This window comes from Fonsecaea pedrosoi (assembly GCF_000835455.1).
Source record: "Fonsecaea pedrosoi CBS 271.37 unplaced genomic scaffold supercont1.7, whole genome shotgun sequence".
Lineage (NCBI taxonomy): Eukaryota > Fungi > Ascomycota > Eurotiomycetes > Chaetothyriales > Herpotrichiellaceae > Fonsecaea > Fonsecaea pedrosoi.
This window is the reverse complement of record NW_013550609.1, coordinates 2436646-2456414: the sequence shown is the minus strand read 5'-3', so window position 1 is coordinate 2456414 and position 19769 is coordinate 2436646. Positions and strand designations below refer to the sequence as shown.

At 54.4% G+C, this 19769-nt stretch overlaps 7 protein-coding genes across 7 annotated transcripts; 4 read left to right on the top strand and 3 right to left on the bottom strand.

The window, feature by feature from the left end:
- Positions 1–539: 539 nt before the first annotated feature.
- Positions 540–2458, top strand: Z517_10933 (uncharacterized protein; the record flags this gene model as incomplete). Its single annotated transcript, XM_013424541.1, has 5 exons — positions 540–793; positions 864–1440; positions 1503–1604; positions 1660–1721; positions 1780–2458. 5 exons carry the CDS (start codon positions 540–542, stop codon positions 2456–2458), a joined length of 1674 nt encoding a protein of 557 aa, XP_013279995.1.
- A 221-nt stretch (positions 2459–2679) lies between these two features.
- On the bottom strand, positions 2680–3559 carry Z517_10932 (uncharacterized protein; the record flags this gene model as incomplete). Its single annotated transcript, XM_013424540.1, has 2 exons — positions 2680–3098; positions 3160–3559. The coding sequence occupies 2 exons, from the start codon at positions 3557–3559 to the stop codon at positions 2680–2682; spliced, it is 819 nt and encodes a 272-aa protein (XP_013279994.1).
- A 671-nt stretch (positions 3560–4230) lies between these two features.
- On the top strand, positions 4231–5396 carry Z517_10931 (uncharacterized protein; the record flags this gene model as incomplete). The annotated part of the gene is made up of 2 exons (XM_013424539.1): positions 4231–4769; positions 4835–5396. 2 exons carry the CDS (start codon positions 4231–4233, stop codon positions 5394–5396), a joined length of 1101 nt encoding a protein of 366 aa, XP_013279993.1.
- A 2145-nt stretch (positions 5397–7541) lies between these two features.
- On the top strand, positions 7542–10112 carry Z517_10930 (uncharacterized protein; the record flags this gene model as incomplete). The annotated part of the gene is made up of 6 exons (XM_013424538.1): positions 7542–7907; positions 7976–8009; positions 8069–8260; positions 8342–8922; positions 8978–9034; positions 9090–10112. The coding sequence occupies 6 exons, from the start codon at positions 7542–7544 to the stop codon at positions 10110–10112; spliced, it is 2253 nt and encodes a 750-aa protein (XP_013279992.1).
- A 767-nt stretch (positions 10113–10879) lies between these two features.
- Z517_10929 (uncharacterized protein) lies at positions 10880–12262 on the bottom strand (the record flags this gene model as incomplete). Its single annotated transcript, XM_013424537.1, has 1 exon — positions 10880–12262. The coding sequence occupies one exon, from the start codon at positions 12260–12262 to the stop codon at positions 10880–10882; it is 1383 nt and encodes a 460-aa protein (XP_013279991.1).
- A 2326-nt stretch (positions 12263–14588) lies between these two features.
- On the bottom strand, positions 14589–16711 carry Z517_10928 (uncharacterized protein; the record flags this gene model as incomplete). Its single annotated transcript, XM_013424536.1, has 6 exons — positions 14589–15202; positions 15267–15550; positions 15603–15833; positions 15888–16389; positions 16452–16516; positions 16617–16711. The coding sequence occupies 6 exons, from the start codon at positions 16709–16711 to the stop codon at positions 14589–14591; spliced, it is 1791 nt and encodes a 596-aa protein (XP_013279990.1).
- A 587-nt stretch (positions 16712–17298) lies between these two features.
- Z517_10927 (uncharacterized protein) lies at positions 17299–19509 on the top strand (the record flags this gene model as incomplete). The annotated part of the gene is made up of 3 exons (XM_013424535.1): positions 17299–18351; positions 18433–18809; positions 19011–19509. The coding sequence occupies 3 exons, from the start codon at positions 17299–17301 to the stop codon at positions 19507–19509; spliced, it is 1929 nt and encodes a 642-aa protein (XP_013279989.1).
- Between the last annotated feature and the right edge of the window lie 260 nt (positions 19510–19769).

The window sequence follows — 19769 nt, the reverse complement described above, 5'->3', positions numbered from 1 at the left end:
AACTTTCCATCCATGTCGACATTCCAGACTCATTATGTCGCTTGCCCTTGCCGCGCAGAGCGCCACTGTCACATTCGTTCATGCAAGCTGGATGCTGCTTCAATAGCTTCTCGGCATAGAGGAGAATGAGGAAGATGCCAGGCTGTGTCCTTGATGGGGAAAAATAATGGTGAGGTATAGTCGTAGATGTGTTTTATGAGAGATCCTTGACGAGAGCGTTCTACATAAACCTCACGGTAGGTCTGTCTGAATGCCCATTGTTTGTGCCTGTCTCCTCCTAGCAAGATCGAAATGTATTTCAGCAACGCAAATATACTTTTGCCCTTTCTCGTCCTGCAAGGCCTCGTCCTTCAGGCCGTTCCTGTGGAGGCAACAACAGTATTATCTGACCGAACAGCCTTCCGCACCTTGAGACCTATTGCGAGACATCCCCGGCTCTCCAGAAGGAAAGCTGACCTCGGACCAGTTCACAGCGCTGAACTAGGATATGCAGACGGTAACATCAATTTGACAGATAGAGGAACCCGAGGCTGACCGCGATGAAAGGCGATGGTCAACAACGTCCGATATTCTTGTCGTCTGTCCAGTTCCAGTCCGACAAACCAGTACTTGTGCTTGAGCAGATGGAAGACTTCTTTGCGGACATTCAGTGTTCTGAGAGAGACATCACTATTTTATTCCACACCACTGCGGCATTCCAGGAAGCAAAACAGTTATGGAGGGATCTTGACAGTGCCTATGTTGTTGCTAATCATGCAAATTGTTCTGATGACGGACAGCGGACCACATTCCAGTAAGCGATATGCCCGTCCACATTGGCGTCAGGTCAGATCTCATGCAATGATGGCACTAACTGAACCAAGAATCCGGTATATTACCTTCGAGAAAGATTACAGCGTTGCAATTCTCCACACAGAGAAAGTAACATGGCAAGATGCCTTCCACAACTTCCACTTGAAGTTCGGACACATCAACGAACCACATCCGCCTGCCCAGCAGCCACAACACTTGGATCGCAGACAAATCTCCGACGAAACAACGCCGACATCAACCTCCGCTCCACTGGACCTGACAGCAACGTCTTTGATCCCCACGGACGCTTCGACCGCCACGTCCACTTCCCTGGCTATTGACCTCAGCCATGGTGTCCAAGACTCTTGGTTTCCAGACACTGTGCAATCCACCGGCACCCAGCTCCCCATCAAAATCGGCTGTAAAGAATGCAGCACCAACGGCACTTTAAGCCTCGCGCAGGGCGAGTGGAGCATCCTTTCCCCGTCCGACTGGATTGGAGTCGAGGACTTGACGGACATCGTCTCTGCCGGAAATGTGCAGCTCGCTGTTGAAGGGTTCGTCGCGCATGTGGAGGTTTCGATCGAGCCTAGTTTAAAAGGAGGCATGAGTCTGTCCTTGTTCAAAATCCCAGTTTTCGGATTCTCGGTAAGTTGCAAACCATTTTGATCAAGTCAGTAGAGCCATGTCCTAACACGGAATGTGTAAAGATTCCAGAGCTCGGGTCTGGCGGCATTCTCTTCGAGCCAACATTGTCCTTGGGATGGGAACTGTCTGGGGGCATTGAAATGTCCTATGGTTTTGAGTTGAAGGTATATTCCTCTTGGACTACGAGCAAGGGCTCGCTAATATTCGTGGTATTTGTAGATCCCGAATCTTTCAATCAACCTTGATTTTGCAGATCCGACCTCCTCGAACGTGACAGGGCTGTAAGTCTCCCCAAACACGAGGCTACCATTGATGGGGTGGCTGACTTCTTGTCCGCAGTGACGGCGTATCCATCACGGACGTGCCCTTCCAAGCTAATGTCTCCGACATCGATCTCTCTCTCAGCCTCTCTCTCACGCCACGAATTACGCTCGGCATTGAAATCCTGCATGGCTTGTCCGCCGAAGTCGGCACATCCCTTGACCTCCCCAAAGCCACCGTCGCCATTACCCAGCTGGCCACGACTTCCGTAAATGCCAGTTGTGCAGATTCGAGCGAAGCGTCGGCCTTTCAGGCCGATTTTGAACAGCAGTTTCACAATCTGACTCATGTCGCCATGGGCGTCGAGTTGGGCGCGGGCTTCGACATGAGTGCCCGAGTCGACCTGCTTCCCAACCTTGCCTTCTCTAGCGCTTTGGAGCTGGCGACTGTGCCTGTGGCCGCACTCCCAACGCGGTGTTTGGTATTCCAGACCGACGCCCCTTCGGGAGCGGGGTTTACACCAGCGGTATCAGCGCTTGCACAGGTCCAGGCTCGAGCTGTGGCTTCCGCATCTGCTGCTTCGGCCTCTTCTGCTTCTGCTGCCGCAGCGTCTGCCGCCGCCACAGACCAAGGCGGGTCAGCTAACTCCGCCGAAAATGCGGCACCAGGTCGAATGGGTGCTTGGCTCGATTCTCCGATGGAAAGAACCTGCTTTTATGTGCTCTTGGTCACGGCTTGCCTCTTCATGAGTCTGTAACAATATAGTGTTGAAAATTATAGAGCACATACCCAGCAGCGGCTAGGCAGTGTTCGATGGTAGCATAGATGCTGAAAATGAAGCATGTTCTCCCTGAGGCTGTTTCATTCTGACAGACTTCCAGGACGTATTCCACCGAAACGTTTCACCTATTCCACAAATTGCTAATACACGAGAAAGCTGGCCATTGCAAATCGCCCTGGCATTGATTCGCTGATCCATCACCTCGACGGGCTCAGAGGTCTGTTGAATCCACCGACACGATTCATGTACTGTCTGTAGGTAGTCTTCTTTTCCTTCCTTACGCCGTAGATCTGGTTCCCAGGCACCTTGGTGTTGTGTGTCGTCTTGAACATGGTAAACCCCATCATCTTCCTCAGCAGGGCGTCTTCGTCGTCTTCATCAATGGCCATGGTATCGCCGTTGGCTACTGGTTTGTCCCCATGGGCGGACACATGCTCTTCCCCTCTAGCCTTTGGTGGCTTCACGTCGTCATCCTCGGTCTTGTTCCTGTCCCGAGGTCTAGTTCGATCATGGTCGCTTCGCCGAAGAGGGGAGCGTGTGCGCACAGCATCACGACCGCCGTTCCGGGCCGGTGAGCGTGACCTTGAGCGTCGGTGTGAGCGTTCAGCTCGGTAATCTGTGGTCGCGTGAGCGCGGGAACATGTATGGGTTGTGGAGTTCAGTGGTTTGATTGTTACCTTTTGAATCTCGCTGTCTGTCACGGCTCCTCTCTCGCCGACCGTGGCCATTGACATCTCTGTCTCGTCCACCGCCACCTCCTCTGTCTCGATTTCGATCTCTATCACGCTCGCGCTCCTTGTCTCTATTCCTGTCCCGGTCCCGATCTCGCTCACGGTGCGCTGGTCTCTCTCTTGATCTGCTCCGATCCCTACGTCCGTCGGGGGTGTCTCGCGACCTCGATCTCCTTCTGCGCTCGTCGTCTCGTCTGGGCCCGCGGCGATCCTCGTCCTGGGTGTCGCGCGGCTTGGGCTTGTGGTCACGTCCGCTCGAACTAGGCAGGGAGTCTGGTGTCTCGTTCTCATCCCACATGGCGGCACTCGTTGTGCGTTTTGTGCGTTTCGCTGGACGTTCATCCATGGTTGCAAGACCGCCGGATGCCTCGAAAGGTGACAAACTTCTGAATTGGGTCCGAGCAGGGTGTCACTGCGGAGCAGGTGGAAATTTCGGTGGTTGTACCAGATCCATTCGAACTTCTCTCCCGGGAGTATGCCGCGACGTATAGTACGATGGATCATTCGGCGACAGTGACGTAATATTCTTCAGAATATGCTCGGAATCATTCCAGCTACGCAGAAGGCATTGTAGACTATTGAAACCATTGTCATCTTATAATTCGAGGTCTTTGGTGCTTTGAGTTCTATTTTGTCTGTTTTTGCGAATCCTTTGGTGTTGCAGGCGTGTAGAGAAGACGAGGCTGAGCTCATCCGGTGCACGGGGCGCAAATGCAACAAACTCACCAAACAAAGCAAACTTCGTCATTACTTGTTTCCCCTCAACGGTCGAGGCACGCCAGGCTGAGCGGTCACGAACACTCTCTTCCAGTGCAGCCTACTTCTACCCGTCTTTCTACTTACGAAACACTCTTCTCTAATTTGTATCACCAATTATCGATTCTTACTTGTGTACTCCAGAGAACCTGAGATATATCAGTCATCGACGCGCGCTGCTAGCCTCCGCAGCTACAACCTCATCTCTCCGACTAACCCCACCCCGTCTCAGAGCAGAATCGCTTGCTCTCGAGTCAAACAATGCAGTATCTTCGCTCTGGTCTCGACCAGCTTCGCGACCGCTACGCGCCTATCCGACACACCTCGACCTTTCGTAGTACAGGCCAAATCACACCGGAAGAATTCCTCCTCGCGGGAGACTACCTGGTCTACAAATTCCCGACCTGGTCATGGTCTGACGCCTCGAGTCCTGCGCGCCGGGTCAGCTATCTCCCCCCAAACAAGCAATTTCTCGTCACGAGAGGAGTGCCCTGCCATAGAAGGTTAGATGAGAACTTTGCAGGTGGACACGGCGCTGCGGATGATCTGGTCAGAGATGGATTCCTAGGCGGTCCCGACGAGGAGACTGGTGGCGGTGAAGACGATGGCTGGTTAAGGACGGGAGGGACGACCGAGAAAGAACAAGAAGGCCTGAGAGCGGAAGTGCGGACGATGAGTGAGAGTGGGCATCTTGGACAAAAAGCCACCGAGGAAGAGGACGAGGAAGAAATCCCGGACATGGAGGACGAGGACGATGATAATGAGGCTATCATAAGAGATAAGGGCGAAGGCACATCTGCGTAAGACACTCCTCTTCCCTTCCAGGTTGTTTCGGGATAAGTTCATACGCTGACACAGTTCACAGGCCTCTTCGGACATACACACTCTACATCACCTACACACCCTACTATCGTACTCCACGCATGTACCTCTCCGGTTACCTTTCTCCCAGCGAGCCTCTGCCACCGCACCTCATGATGGAAGATATTGTCGGCGACTACAAAGACAAAACCGTCACCTTGGAAGACTTCCCGTTCTTCGACAACAGTGTCAAGATGGCGAGTATCCACCCTTGCAAACATGCCAGCGTGATGAAGATCCTCCTCGACCGTGCCGACGTGGCCTTGAAGCTTCGACTGGAAAGACAGAAAGCGACTGGCACCGCCGCCAATATCTCAGGCATGGAAGGTCTGATTGACGATACGGCAAATCTTAGATTGGCTGAGCAAAAGCGTGGACATGAAGCGGGTGTGAAAGCTGCTAGTGGCGGCGCAGGAGATGAATGGGAGGTATTGGATGAGCAAGACAGCAAAGAAGAGGAGAGCGAGAAGGTGGCTATTCGCGTAGACCAATATTTGGTTGTGTTCTTGAAGTTCATGGCGAGCGTAACGCCCGGGATCGAGCATGACTTTACCATGGGCGTTTGATGCATACACGGCGGGCAGCCTACGATGACGGGTACGAATATGATATGAATGGGACAGGGTTGGGATATTGGGCTTCTGGGAGTTGCACACAAGGGCTGAGGCTGTCCCTCAGGTTGATTATATCAACATCAAGAAAGTTATATTCTTACGGGCTGAGGCAAGAAACTGATATGACATTGTTGTTTCGTCCCATCCTAGAATGCTCCAGGCTGCGGTGGCCCCTCATCTCATCTTCAACGTTTGGAGAATGCTGTATCTTCCTTCCATGTCGATGATGACTTCTCCGACCATCCCTCCTCGTATTTATCGAATGTTGATTACTCGCCGAGTCTGCTGTATATCATGTCCCGCCCCCGGCCAGCTGACCATTGTCATCGCTTACCTTGCCCGACATCACTGGCCACTTGACCTGCACAAAGTACCAGAGCGGGTGGAGATGTCACGTCTGACCTTGAACAGAGCGCATCTCGAGCGCATGCAGAAGTCTGCGTAATTTCTTACTCGTGTTTCTTCGCCGCCTTACAGATGACTCGACGTATATTCGACACCCTGGCCGACCGGTCCTTAGCATTCTCACGTCCACGACTGCTCTACCAGGGTACCCAGTCTTGATCGACCCGACTGCACAGGCTGCGCTGCACGAAGACGCCAACAGAGAGCATCAACTCGTCGAGTCGTCCATGCTGGTTTGCGTCATTCTGTGGAGTTTGAGCGGCGAATCCGCGGCTCGTCAGCAAACGCGTTGTCTGACTTCCCGTGCGTAGGCTGCTTTCATCTCCTGAGATCAGGTATTTTTCTGTGGATCTCTAACTGATGGCCTTATGGAGAAAAAAAAGAGGGAGACACGGGCAATCTTGCAGTGCCGAGTACGTGGCATGCATCATGTTCTCTTCCCTCACACCCTGCCACCTGCACCTCCCATGAAAAGCCGAGATGCTCTCCACAGATGCGGCCGCCTCACCGATGCACCAAACAGTTGGATAGACAAAGTCCACTAGTCTCCCAAAGTGGGACGCGGGAACTACGCTGCGTTCGCAAACCCGAGATTCTGTTCACAAGGCTGTGCTCTCGGGGAAGCTCGAACCACTAGGTCAAGCAAGAGAAAGATCGAGACACGGCTTGATTTCCTTTTGGCTGCTTGCCCATGTGGCATTCAGGGATCATCCACCAAACCAAGGCACATTAGTGACAGGACTTGGGACGGCTGAAAAGGTGCAGAGATGGACATTTCCAAGGATATGTCTTTCCGAAGAAATGATACAGCCTACTGAGCTTGAAGATCAGCCCACTGATCTCACTGGTACCCAACCCAGTCCTTTACGAGGTACATGGTTATCCGATTTTGATCAGGCTGGCACATCTGGTGTGACCACACGGTGGAGCGGCCCGCGGCTTTGAACGCATTGTCCTCGTACGACTTGAATTCGAAATGACACATCCGACGTCGCTCAAGGTTACTCTATTGAGTATAGTGAGAGATGTTTGGGAATATCAAGACTGCAAATTAGTCAAGGGGCGCTTCACAGGTGTTCCGCCAGGTGCCACGAAGAATGTCAGCAATTCTGGTAGTCACCTGCTGTACGACCCAGACGAACAAATCGCATGTCAACCTCGCTCCTCTTTGCTAGGTTCGAGCATAGCCAACAAGGATTAGCAATATCAAAATCACCACTGGTCGACCAGACCTCGGATGCTTTGGTGCAGGAACCCTGGATCGAGGTAGGATGCTTTCCATCCCATTCCCTGTCGCAGCACAATAGTTTCCGAGCGCGCATATGAGGTCGCATCTATTTTGGACTTGTTGTTGACCAATTCAATTGACCCATGTCGAAACCTCTTCGAGCAGGTGAGCTTCGGAACTATGGTCCTCCTCTCGCTGAACGTGTACTCTTTCAGACGACCGGTGCTGACAGAAACCGGTACTTCTCACTGCGTTATCTGATGTCGTTCCGTGGCGTCTTGCATTATGCACCGTGACGCACCGGATGGATCTTGATTTGGAGGGGAGAAGTATGACGGGAAGAAACGGCCATTCGGATATCTCTATATATAAGCAGCCATGAAGAAGACAATAGCATCCGTGGCATCTTCGTGTGAGTCGAAAAGTCACCCTCGAGACCGCATCACGCAGTCTCATTCTCAACCATGCGCCCTGTCTACGACCTTCGTGTTCTGCCAGCCATGATCGGTACCACGGTCACACTCCTCTGCGTTATTCACGGAACATTGGCTGCTTGTCCGTACATGCAAGGTGGGCAAGGAATTCAGGGGCAATCGTCGGAGCATGAAGCGAAGACCTACGTGAAACGGCAGACCTCGCTTTCCAACAGCACGGATCCTGTCGACACTTTCCTTGATCAATTTACGCTCAACGACACCGACACGTATATCACTTCGGACGTTGGTGGGCCTATCCAGGACCAAGAGAGTTTGAAGGGGGGAATCAGGGGGCCTACGCTTCTCGAGGACTTTATGTTCAGACAGAAGATCCAGCACTTTGATCATGAACGGGTGAGTACAACCAAAACACGACACGCGGCTGGAAAGGATACTGAGCTAACGTCATTGCTCTTACACAGGTCCCGGAGAGAGCTGTCCATGCGCGAGGCACAGGTTTGTTCAGTGTCTTAGCTGATTGCGCAGTCTCTATAGATTGCTGACTTACCGGCCAGGGGCTCATGGTGTCTTCACAAGCTACGCCGACTGGTCGAACATCACCGCGGCTTCGTTTCTCTCTGCCGCAGGGAAACAGACGCCCATGTTTACCCGGTTTTCTACTGTTGCAGGAAGTAGAGGCAGCCCAGAAACGGTCCGAGACGTCCACGGCTTTGCCACTCGTTTCTACACTGACGCTGGAAATTTTGGTAAGTCCCCTACAGGACAGAGAATTGTCTGAGAACTCTAGAGTTGTCAGAAAACGTTCTAATCGATATCCAATATAACAGACATTGTCGGAAACAACATCGCACCCTTTTTCATTCAGGATGCTATCCAATTTCCTGACTTAATCCATGCTGTTAAACCGGAACCAGACAGAGAAATTCCACAAGGTGGAACCGCTCACACCACAGCGTGGGATTATTTCAGTCAACAGCCCTCCACTTTGCATACCCTGTTCTGGGCCATGGCGGGCTATGGCATTCCACGATCCTTCCGGCATATGGATGGCTTTGGAGTCCATACTTTCCGTTTCGTGACCGAGGATGGTAATTCGAAGCTGATCAAATGGCACTGGAAGACCCTGCAGGGTAAGGCAAGCCTGGTGTGGGAAGAAGCCCAGGTGTTGGCGGGGAAGAACATCGACTATCACAGGCAGGATCTGTGGGATGCCATTGAGGCCGGTCAGTATCCAGAGTGGGAACTGGGAGTACAGATCATGGATGAAGCCGACGAGCTCAGCTTCGGATTTGACCTGCTCGACCCCACCAAGATCGTGCCAGAGGAGATCGTGCCAGTCACGATCCTGGGTAAGATGACCCTGAACCAGAATCCTCGCAACTATTTTGCCGAAACGGAGCAGATCATGGTAATATCACCCATCGGCACTACTTCTGACGAGAACAAGGCTGATGCGGCTACAGTTCCAACCAGGACATATCGTCCGTGGGATCGATTTCACAGAGGACCCTCTCCTTCAGGTATGTCTCTACATGTTAAATTCCGTCCTGTCCACCAGCTCACCTTGTCCACTAGGGCCGAATCTACTCCTATCTCGACACCCAATTGAACAGACACGGGGGTCCCAACTTTGAGCAGTTGCCTATCAACCGACCGCGAATACCTATCCACAACAACAACCGGGATGGAGCTGCGCAGAATTACATTCCCCTCAACGTCAACGCTTACACGCCTAACACAGGCAACAACGGCTCGCCCATGCAAGCTAATCAGACTGTAGGGGACGGGTTCTTCACGGCCCCAGGCCGTACAGTGGGCGGGCACCTCGTGCGGGAGAAGTCGTCGACGTTTGCAGACGTGTGGTCTCAGCCGCGGATGTTCTACAACTCGTTGATCCCGGTAGAGCAGCAATTCCTCATCAATGCGATGCGCTTCGAGACCTCGCACATCACGTCCCCAGTCGTCAAGCAAAACGTCATCACGCAGCTGAACCGCGTCGACAACGACCTGGCGGTGCGACTTGCGGAGGTGCTAGGAGTACCTGCCCCAGCGCCGGACCCGACGTACTACAACAACAACCGCACAGCGTTTGTGTCCATCTTCAACTACTCGCTGCCGACGATCGCGGCGCTGAACGTGGGCATCCTTGCCAGCGTCACGGTTCCAGGCTCTATGGCACAGGCGACCGCGCTGGCCCAGGCCCTTTCGCAGGCCGGCGCTTTCCCCCTCATTGTAGGCGAGACGCTGACCGGCGCGGTCAACCAGACCTACTCAGCCTCGGACGCGAGCGGGTTCGACGGCGTCATCGTCACCACGGGGACCGACGCCCTCTTCACCACAAACTCGTCCACCTCGGCCCTCTACCCCGCGGCCCGCCCGCTACAGATCCTCCTCGACGCCTACCGCTGGGGGAAACCCGTCGGTGCCTTGGGAGAAGTCACCGCGTCCACCGTCCTCGGACCCGCTGTCGCCAACATCCCCGCCGGCCCGGGCGTGTATACCCTAAACTCGACGGATACAAGGCCGTTTGTGACCGCCTTTGAGGGTGGGCTGAAGACGTTCCGCTTCGTCGACCGGTTCCCGCTCGACTCGTCCTGATGAGGTCAGCAACGGTAGCGACGCGAGTGGACAGTGGTCAGGTCCACCAGAACCGGAACCAGAGCCCGGGTTTCCTGGAATTGGAGTCATTCAAAGTGCAGAAAGGGGAGTCGAGAGTCACAAAGGGATCTGAGTGTATCCCCCCGGCCCCCCCGAAGCTGGCCTCTCACTCACGTCCTTCTCTATTTTTGTTCTTCTCTCTCTCTCTCTCTCTCTCTCTGGGTTATTTGCCGAGAGTCCCTCAATACATATCTATCTATATTCTAAGCGCACACGCGCACGCACACAGAAAAAAGCGGACTACCACGTCACCGATGACAAGATCGGCCGTGTGTGCGTGTAATGGGCCTACCTAGCCTAGGAGGATTCGGGATTTATCTATGTAAGTCGGCTCGGCGGACTGGAACACACGATTAGTGTGGGGTTTTGTCGGCGAAATAATGATAATCAAGGAATGGTGGTGTATGAGAGATCCTGTTTGCTATTTTCCTGTTTCTCCTGAGCTATAGGAAGTGACCGGCATGTAATATATTCCTTTGTGGTTATCCCTTTTTCTTGACAGAAACTCCGTAAACACCTCGCTCGTAACCGAACTCAACATAGCCCACCCAGTACAGAATACACCGCTCATAGTGCCCAATTGGATAACATTTAACCACAAGTCTACCCAGTCAGAGTCAAGACTCGACTCCCCTCTCAAAAAACAAAATCAGTAAGAGGTATAGACCATGTGCCAGCTATGCAGCTCTGGCACCCACGGGTCTTGTCTACTCCTCGAGCGGTTCGGCCATTGCATTGGCCACCGCAACGGGCAAGGGGACCGGAGCCGGAAGAGGAGCAGGGCCAGGGGCAGGAACAGCCTGTTGCATGCCCTGCGCTGGTGCTTGTGGATATGCCGGTGCTTGTGCCGGTGCTTGTGCTTGTGCGGGGGCTGGTGCTTGTGCTGGTGCCTGTGCTGGTTGCGGAGGTCCCGGGCTCACTGATTGAGGTCTGCTGGCGACGGGTTTTCTCTGGGGAGGGGAATTGGGCATGGGCATGCCATTCGCAGTGCCTGGGTTGAGGTTGTTGTTGCTGGGGTTACTGGGCGGAGGAGAGTTGTTGGGAGGGTTCGTGACGCCGTTGGCACCGTTAACACCATTGACGCCATTAACGTTGTTGGCGCTGTTCATGGGTGTCGGTCCATTTGGTCGGGGCTGTGCCTGTGGCGGTGGCCCGTTACTCGGAGGAGGTCTCTGTGCCATGTTCGGGTTGGGGCTGGGGTTTGGGCCGGGTCTGGGACCGGCCTGTGGACTCCCATTGACTCCCTGAGGATTGGGAGGGCCGTTGGGTCTGGGTGCTCCACCGCCCGGAGCTCCATTCATGCCTTGAGGATTGGGAGGGCCGCTCGGCCTGGTCGGCCCGCCAGCTGGATTGCCGTTAGGACCTTGAGAATTCGGAGGACCAGTCGGTCTAGGTGGCCCACCGGCTGAAGGCCCGTTGCCGCTCTGGGCATTGCTAGGAGCTGGAGGCCTCGTCGGGCCGCCGGATGGAGTTCCATTGACGCCCTGAGAATTGTTCGGGCCACTCGGTCTGGGTGGTCCACCAGCGGGAGTCCCATTAACGCTTTGCGTACTGCCAGGGCCAACAGGTTTCACGGGGACGGGGACGACCGCTGCCGGAACCTCGCGAGGGCTCGAAGAGTCCTTATCGCTGACCCATTTGAAGACAAAATACAAACCAATGCCGCAAAGCCAGACGAAGACACCCACGCCGGTGGTGAAGAACAGCGTCGGCAAGAGAATGATCAAGGAAAATCCCGCCGCAGCCGTTACAAACAGCAACGCCCCGAGCAGAACAACAAGTACTCCTGCAAGCAGGGAGAAGATGAAGACCGTGACGGTCATCAGCCCGAAGAGGAGGAGTGGGAGGCCGCTGATGGCGGTTTGACTGAGCAGGAAACTTGCGAGGTACGGTCGGTCGGTGGCGAAGGCCAACAGCCAGGCTTTCCACTGTTGGCGTTGCCGCGGCGGGAAGAAGCGGTCGAGATAACTGCTGGACAGGGTAGCCAGGTTGTTGACGCCACCTTGCATGATGCTGCTTGCGGCGGCAACGCTGGGAACTGCCAGCGGACCGCTAGGAACAGCATTAGGTCTCGGAGGAGCGGCGGCCATTGAATCAGAGGTGTTCAATCGCCGTGAAGGGTTGAGCTTGGCTTGGGGAGACCTTGAAAACCTTAGGCAGGATTGATCAGACAGGAATCATCCGGATGTTTGGACAAGCTTTTGTTATTATTGTGATGTTGCGATGGTGGTGGAATCGCGTCAGGGTCTCGGGCGCGCATTCACTTCAAGCATTCATAGCTTGGAGGAGAGAATGAGAGGAAGGATCTTTGCTTGGAGCTTTGTACTGTGCTATATGGGTACATTGATTCGACCGATGAGGATTGGTGTCGTCTGATGGATGGATTCAATCTGGAGGCGTGGGTTGCTGGACGAGTAAAGCGAAGGGGGCCGAATCTCACGCAGGCAAGGCGAGACCGCGAAACTGCGAAACTGACAAACTGCGGGCGGTGCCAAGGTGGATATTCGTGAATAAGACCAGAAGAGGCCGTTTCTAAGTTTGTACACGATGCTCACTCTGCAATCCTCCGAGACCGATTTGGGTTCAAAGATAGATCTGATCACATCCCGTAGCGGGACTCGCCATACCCGAGAAAGCGGGAAAGGGAGGAAGAGAGGTGGATATTATTGTGTGCCACCAGTCAGCACCAACGCTTTACCCATCTGTTTGTATGCAGACGCTATGTTCATTGGCCAGATCAAGTACTCCAGTTCTACTACATATACTCAGTTCAATAGTGACCCTATTTTTTGATTACATTGCCCGCCTGTGCCTCGATGACATCCTGTTTGGTGTTGGACGCATTATCTCCTTTGTACAGTACTCCAGATCCAACCTTGCTTCCTGCGTTCTCAGCCTGCGCCATTGAAATAGCCCCCACGACTGGAAGAGAGGAATGCGCAGCAGCACGTTGTGGCCAGCGCTTCAGGAGGCGTCAGAGTTGTCTTGCTCTCAAGAATGGCCCATAATGTAGTTGACCCCGAAAGAGGCGTCAGAACTCGGGGCTGTTGGCTTGATCTCTGTAGGATTGTCTGCTCTGTAGATGGGAAACCCCGCAAGATCCAGTTCTTGGGTTCGAGACCTCTATATCCCGCGCACCATGGTTTGTCTCATGCCAGGCAAAGCCACAATGGGGCCAGGGCAGAAGTCGAAGATAGAGAATCACGGCGGACAGCCCAAACTAGAGTTGGTCCGAAGGCGTGTATTTTACAGCGGTGTGTTGCGGACGCCGCTGGCCATGGGAAGAGCTGATTATATGTCAGTCCCGCCCCGATATCTGATCATGTATGTAAGAGGTGCTGGAGATATTTGTGGATATGTCAGAGCGAGTGTGGCATCGTGGATAAGCAGAGGCTGGAATTATCGAGGCAATGATGACACTCACGTGACTTCGCGAATGGCTTCTGCGTCTTGGCGCGTTTCTCATGCAATAGGACGAGACGCGACGCAATCTGCGTCATTGCATCTCTACCATCTAAATACCATCTCTCTCCATCTCAAGTCTTCTGAGCCGCGGCACGACTTCTTCTGATTAATGATCGAACATCGGGAATAATATTGGACCCGAAGGCCTCCCTTCGAAATTTTGTTGCCCAGCTGGATAATCATTTATGGGTTCTCTGTCCCTCCAAAGCTAGAAACCGTTGAATTCAGCCAGGTGACAGCAACCATCCCTCTCTCAGCTAGCACATCATCAACTCGGCCGTATGAATCCTCGATTCGAAGTCCGATTCGAGGTTAGTCATTGACGATTGAGTCAGGGCCCCCCCTGGCCCTATCTACATGCAAAGTACCCTAGCTTGGACGCACGGCACTGCTATGCGCCGCCAGATGCCAGGCACTCCGAACCACCTGACCCGTTCTCTAGACCCTTCACCTCGGTTTAGATCCAATATCTAGTATCAATGCCCTCTAGGCAGCATCTTCTACATACAGCGGCTGTTTGGTCCTGCTCGGGATATATCTCGACGTGTCGAAGAATTCGAGCGGGGCTGCTCCTTGCCAAATCTGAAGACGGGCGACTCGCATGTTGGTAACAGGCCCACGGTGTTGCTAGTCTCCTGGAACATTCAGGCGTTGTCCTTGGGAGTCAATCCTAGCTTGTACGCCGTAACAGCACAATTGCATTGGGGGTATCCAAGACAATCCTGGAAGTCACAGCCTTGAAGGCCCTCAACTCTGCATTCCCGTGCGAATGGGCGCTACTTCCTTATCCCCACAGGCTTATCAATGCAGAGTCTGCGACAGCAGTCGGTGGCTGTGCACGTGATATAATATGACCTCTTCGAACCTCGCCCGCCGTTTGGTCAAGTGCATCAAGCACAATATGATGATAGGTGAAGTGTGTCGCTGTCTCCATTTCCTCCTCTCTCAAAGTCACATGGAGAACATGCCACCAATGCCCGGCTCTGGTTCGGCGAACCCGGCCCAAAACAGGTCGTTGAATGGATCCATACCAAACGCACTGTCGAGGTAGGCTACATTGGCAGCTTGATGTTGCTGTGCAGGCAGTTGCGTCGGCAGTTGGACACTGTTTGTTCCGTTTGACGATGAGAGGCTTCGTTGGAGACAGTTCTGGTGGTAGATCTTCATGTTGGCCCACTCATTGGCGAGTTTTTGGAAGTAGCTGCAATCGTCATTCTTGAGGCGATGCAGTTCCTGAGCCCGTTGGCACAGGGTGTCGAGACACTTGTCCAGCCAGGCCGCTCGTTGGGAGGCCTCGGTGCTCGCGTAGGCCGAGTCGAGGATGATGGACGACTTGGTCGACAGCATGATTGCAAAGTTGACACTGCGCCAGTCGACAGCGGTCCAGTCGGCCAAGTCTTCGAGGCTGCTCTCGAGAGCTAACGAGAGGAATTTCATGATGCTGTTGAAGCAGTCGTAGATGATCGACACGCGGGTCGCAGACGGCGCTTGACCTTGGAGGAGCCCATACAGTCCCACCTCGCGCATGTATGACCGGATGCTATAATATCCGCGTTGGATCCGGTCTGCAAATCCCCCAGAGACATGATGAGTGACTTGTTTTCCCTTTAGCAATGAGGCACAACTTACTCATGTTGAACATGCCAGGCGGAAGGGCAGCTTTCCAGTCCTCCAACTGCCTCGACAATGCCCTGACCAGAATCTGGACTTTTTCGTCGGTGAGCTCGCCCACTTTCTCCTTGGAACCGTGGTCGAAGTGGTACGTGACCTCTTCGGCCAGACGAAGAGTCCGGACATAGTGAACGAGCGTGGTATCCGACGGATGTTGAGGATCTGCGGCCAGGGATGAAGCACAGTCGTCGAGATATTGGGTATAGGTCAACATGCAGGGTTTTCTGAACATGAACAAACCACTAAGACCGAGTCAGTAGAGATCAGGACGAGGCAGCTGGGCTTGTCTCTTACAAAGTCGAGACGTTGTAGGCGCCGATATAGGCCCTTCGAGCCTCGTAGCCCCAAAACTTTGACGACACCACCTCGTTGGTCTGCGTGAGGGTTGACCCGGAATTGACAATCATATCGTGCTGTGTGACGTTCATCGGTTTCTGGTCGATACCCAGCTCCACAGCCATGGTCACCACCAGTGAGGCCAGCCTGTAGACTTGGGTGGCAACGGGATAAGCATGCCAGTGGCACCTGGAGACGGTGAGACGTTGTTCCCTTCTGCCAGAGGGGGAAACCCGTCCTTACCAGCCAAAGTATACAAGCAATGCCTGTAGGAGATCCAGCGATCTCTCCGACCGGGCAAAGTACCTCTCCCCAAGATCCTTGAGGAATTTGTCCTTCAACGCAGACTGTCGTGCCGGCGTCCGCCATGTGGTGCTGATGAAGATGGCCTGGGCAAGCATTGGTCTTTCCTCGATCAGCGTCGCGACAGTGCATGCCTCGGGGAGGAGCACGTAGGGGAAGTGGTTTGACGACATGCGTCGGTAGTCGTTGAGTAAGCTCTCACACTCTTCCGGGGAAATATCAAGCAGACAGTTGCTGGTGACATCGGAGTGGGTGGAATGGAACCCTGATGGCGACACCAGCTCTGGGTTCTGCGACATCTGTGAGTCGGTATAGGATGGTGTCGGATTGGACATGACAGCCGTCGTCGCATTGCCAGCGGCGTCGCACAGAGTCTTCTGGGTTCGAAGCAACGACAGGATCTCTGTGTAGCTGCTCTCCAGTTGTTCCACCCGACCACGTACTGTCATCCATGTTAGCGACGGGGGATGTCCAACTTTGGTAGATTTCTCAGGCGTGCCATACAGCGAGCTTTGCGCTTCCTCTGCTTGACTTCAGGTACTTGACATTGCTTTCCCAGTCTCGCACACCTTTGTGGCCCACAGTCGTCACTTCACTGGCCACCAAAAAAGGAGGAGCCTTGATAGAGAGAGGGAGGGAGAGACACTGTCGAAACAATCTGAAGCTCACCTGTTGCACGCATCGCCTCCGTCGTCACTGGGAGCACAACGCAGCTTCTTCTCCCGACACTCCTTGCAGGCGGCGTGTTTTCTCTCTTCGGTCATTTTTGGGTCTTAAGACTCTTAGTTCATCAAAAGCGAGGGCGAAGCAACAATGCTTGACAATCTTAACACCGGCCCCGGTGCACAAGAAGCCATATAAGGAAAAAGGCCACTGTGGACCTCGAGTGTTCATTATTCGAAATTGACAACCTTGATGCGAAATGCATGCAATGCCATGCTCACCTCTGGCACCGAGTCGGCCGTGAGGGGCGGATTCGGGGGTCGGACACGATAATGAGGCCGATGGCTGCCGAACATCCGAGTTTATGTTTCTCCCTCCAACAACCACGCGGCCACGGTATTCCGGCTCTGTCTAAATGACCCTCTCCTCCTCCTCCTGCATGCTTGATCCAGGGACATCTATACAAACCCAATGGCAGACTCGGCATCCCCCCAAAGACTTCTTGCCAGCGACTCCGAAGGCTTCTACCCGGCACATTATGCAATCTCGAGGGCCGTCTCCAGGGTTTGGTGGAGATCAGTCCGCCGCCGTCCCTCTGTTACTTCTGGAATAAAGAAGCGTTCACTTCCTCCTGGCCATCTTCTGCCTTGCAATATTAGCTCGCGAAACAAAACCTGACCACCGCAACATGGTTTCGACCCCGGGGAGCCCCCGGTCTGAAGCCGTCCCAGCCGCAGCCGCAGCCCCAACGGCATCCGCCCCCTTTGATGAAAAGAGAGATGTTACCACTACTACCGATCAAGATAGCCAACCACCCCTCTCTCACTCCTCGGCCGAGCAGGATCAAACCCAGACCAATTGGTCCCAGTATACGCTCCCCAAGAGACCATGGCGACGGCGGGTGACCGACTTTGGCAAGATCGTGGAAGCCCGGTATCGAGGCAACGGGCTACCCGAGGATCCTTACATCGTGCAGTGGTTGGACCATGACCCGGAGAATCCCATGAGCTACAGCATCTGGTTCAAGTGTGTCATGACCTTCCTCCTGGCATTTATGACACTGTGCGTGTCGTTGGCCTCGTCAGCATATACTGGGGCCGCGGGGCTCCTCATCCCGGAGTTTCACTGCAGCGACGAGGTGTTCCTGCTCGGCTTGAGCTTGATGGTCTTGGGGTTCGCGGTAGGACCCTTGCTATGGGCACCACTCGCAGAGGCCGTCTCGCGACGGGACATCCTCCTGATCGCCCTGGCCTTCTATATCATGTGGACGGCAGTGTGCGCCACCGCGCAGAACATCACGACCCTGATCGTCCTCCGCTTCCTCTGCGGCACGTTTGGCTCGGCGGCCTTTGTCATCCCTGCAGGCCAGCTTTCCGACATGTGGGAAGCCAAATATCGCGGCGTGGCGCAGGCCGTGTTTTCTGCGGCTCCCTTCCTGGGTCCGACCATCGGCCCTACCATCGGAGGCTTTCTGAGTCCCGCGGCGGGCTGGCGATGGCTGTTTGGCTTTCTCGCGCTGTACGCGGCCATTCTGACCTTTTTGGGCGTCGTGTTTGTGCCCGAGACGTACGCGCCGGTCCTGCTGCGACGGCGGGCGAGGCTGCTGTCCAAGGTGACGGGCAAGACGTACATGACCAAGATCGACATCGAGCAGCCGCTGGTGTTTAAGAACGTGGTCAAGCGGTCGCTGAGTCGGCCGTGGGCCCTGCTTTTCCGAGAGCCCATCGTGCTGCTTCTATCGGTATGTTTTTCCTTGCTTGTTTTTTCCACCTACATACCTTCCAGGGTCGTATTCCAAGAAAAGCTGACGGCTTCTTTGTAGATATACATGTCTGTCATCTACGGGACGCTGTACCTCTGCTTCGCGGCTTTTCCCATCATCTTCCAAAAAGGCTACGGCTGGAATGCGGGCGAGGAAGGCCTCGCGTTCCTGGGCATCATGCTGGGCAGCCTCATCGGCACGGCCCTGATCGTCTTCGACAACAAACGCTACGCGCGCATCCACGCCGCCCACGGCGGGTTCGCTCCTCCGGAGGCGCGTCTGCCGCCCGTCATCGTCGGCGGCGTCGTGACCATTGTCGGCCTGGCGTGGTTCGCGGGCACGGCCGACCCGAGCATCCATTTCATCGTGCCGATATTGGCGAGCGTGCCTTTTGGGATTGGCTTCATGTTGATTTTCATGTGCTGCACAAATTATCTGTAAGTTTTCCGAAGTACCTTTCCCTTTTCTTAGTTCCAGTCCACTACCTACCTACCTCCCTTCTTCTCGCTTGGGGGAACAGTCAATCACCCGGCTCTACCATGTTTCACCTTTCCACCTGCCACCTCCTTTCCATCTATCCTCCCCGCCTTTCCCAAACCCCTCCCTCCCTAGTACCAATTTACTAATTGTCCCGGAAGAATCGACTCCTACGTCATCTACTCTGCCTCCGTGATGGCGGGCAACTCGATCCTGCGGTCGACGTTCGGCGCCGTCTTCCCCCTCTTCACCACGTACATGTACGACAGCCTGGGCCTGCACTGGGCGTCGGCGGTACCCGGGTTCATCGCGCTCGCGTGCTTCCCCTTCCCGATCTTCTTCTACCGGTACGGCGCCAAGATCCGCCGGCGGTGCAAGTACTCGGCCGAGGCGGCGCGGTATCTCGACAGCCTGAAGAGCGATCTCGAGAGGCAGCGCAGTCGGGCGTCCAAGGCCGAGGCACAGGCGGAGGCGGAGGCGGAGGCAGGGGTCGGGGAGGCTGAGGTTGGGAAGGTCGGTGTGCTAGACCATCAGGGCAGGGTGAGCGTGGGAGTAGAGGGCGATGAGAAGGAGATGGATCCGGAGGTGGATAGGGATAGGGAGCACGAGCGGGAAGTCGAGGTGGTCAGGCACGGTAGCGTCAACGTCAATGCTGCCTGAAGAACGAGTATGCTTCTCCGCTTCTCTCCTAGTCGTGCATTTTCAGCGTGGTTTGTCGGGGGTTTCTCTCATGGACATTTATGGGTTTGGATACGCTGCGCCGCGATCGGAACCTATCAGCCTATACACCCTCTGCATCTAAAGAGATGGAAGACCAGGATAGATGGGTCCCGGACCAAATCTTATAGAGCTGCCTTCGCCTGGGTGGGGAAGTTTCAGACTCATATATTGGTAATCAACATGTATTTTGGCATAAGCTG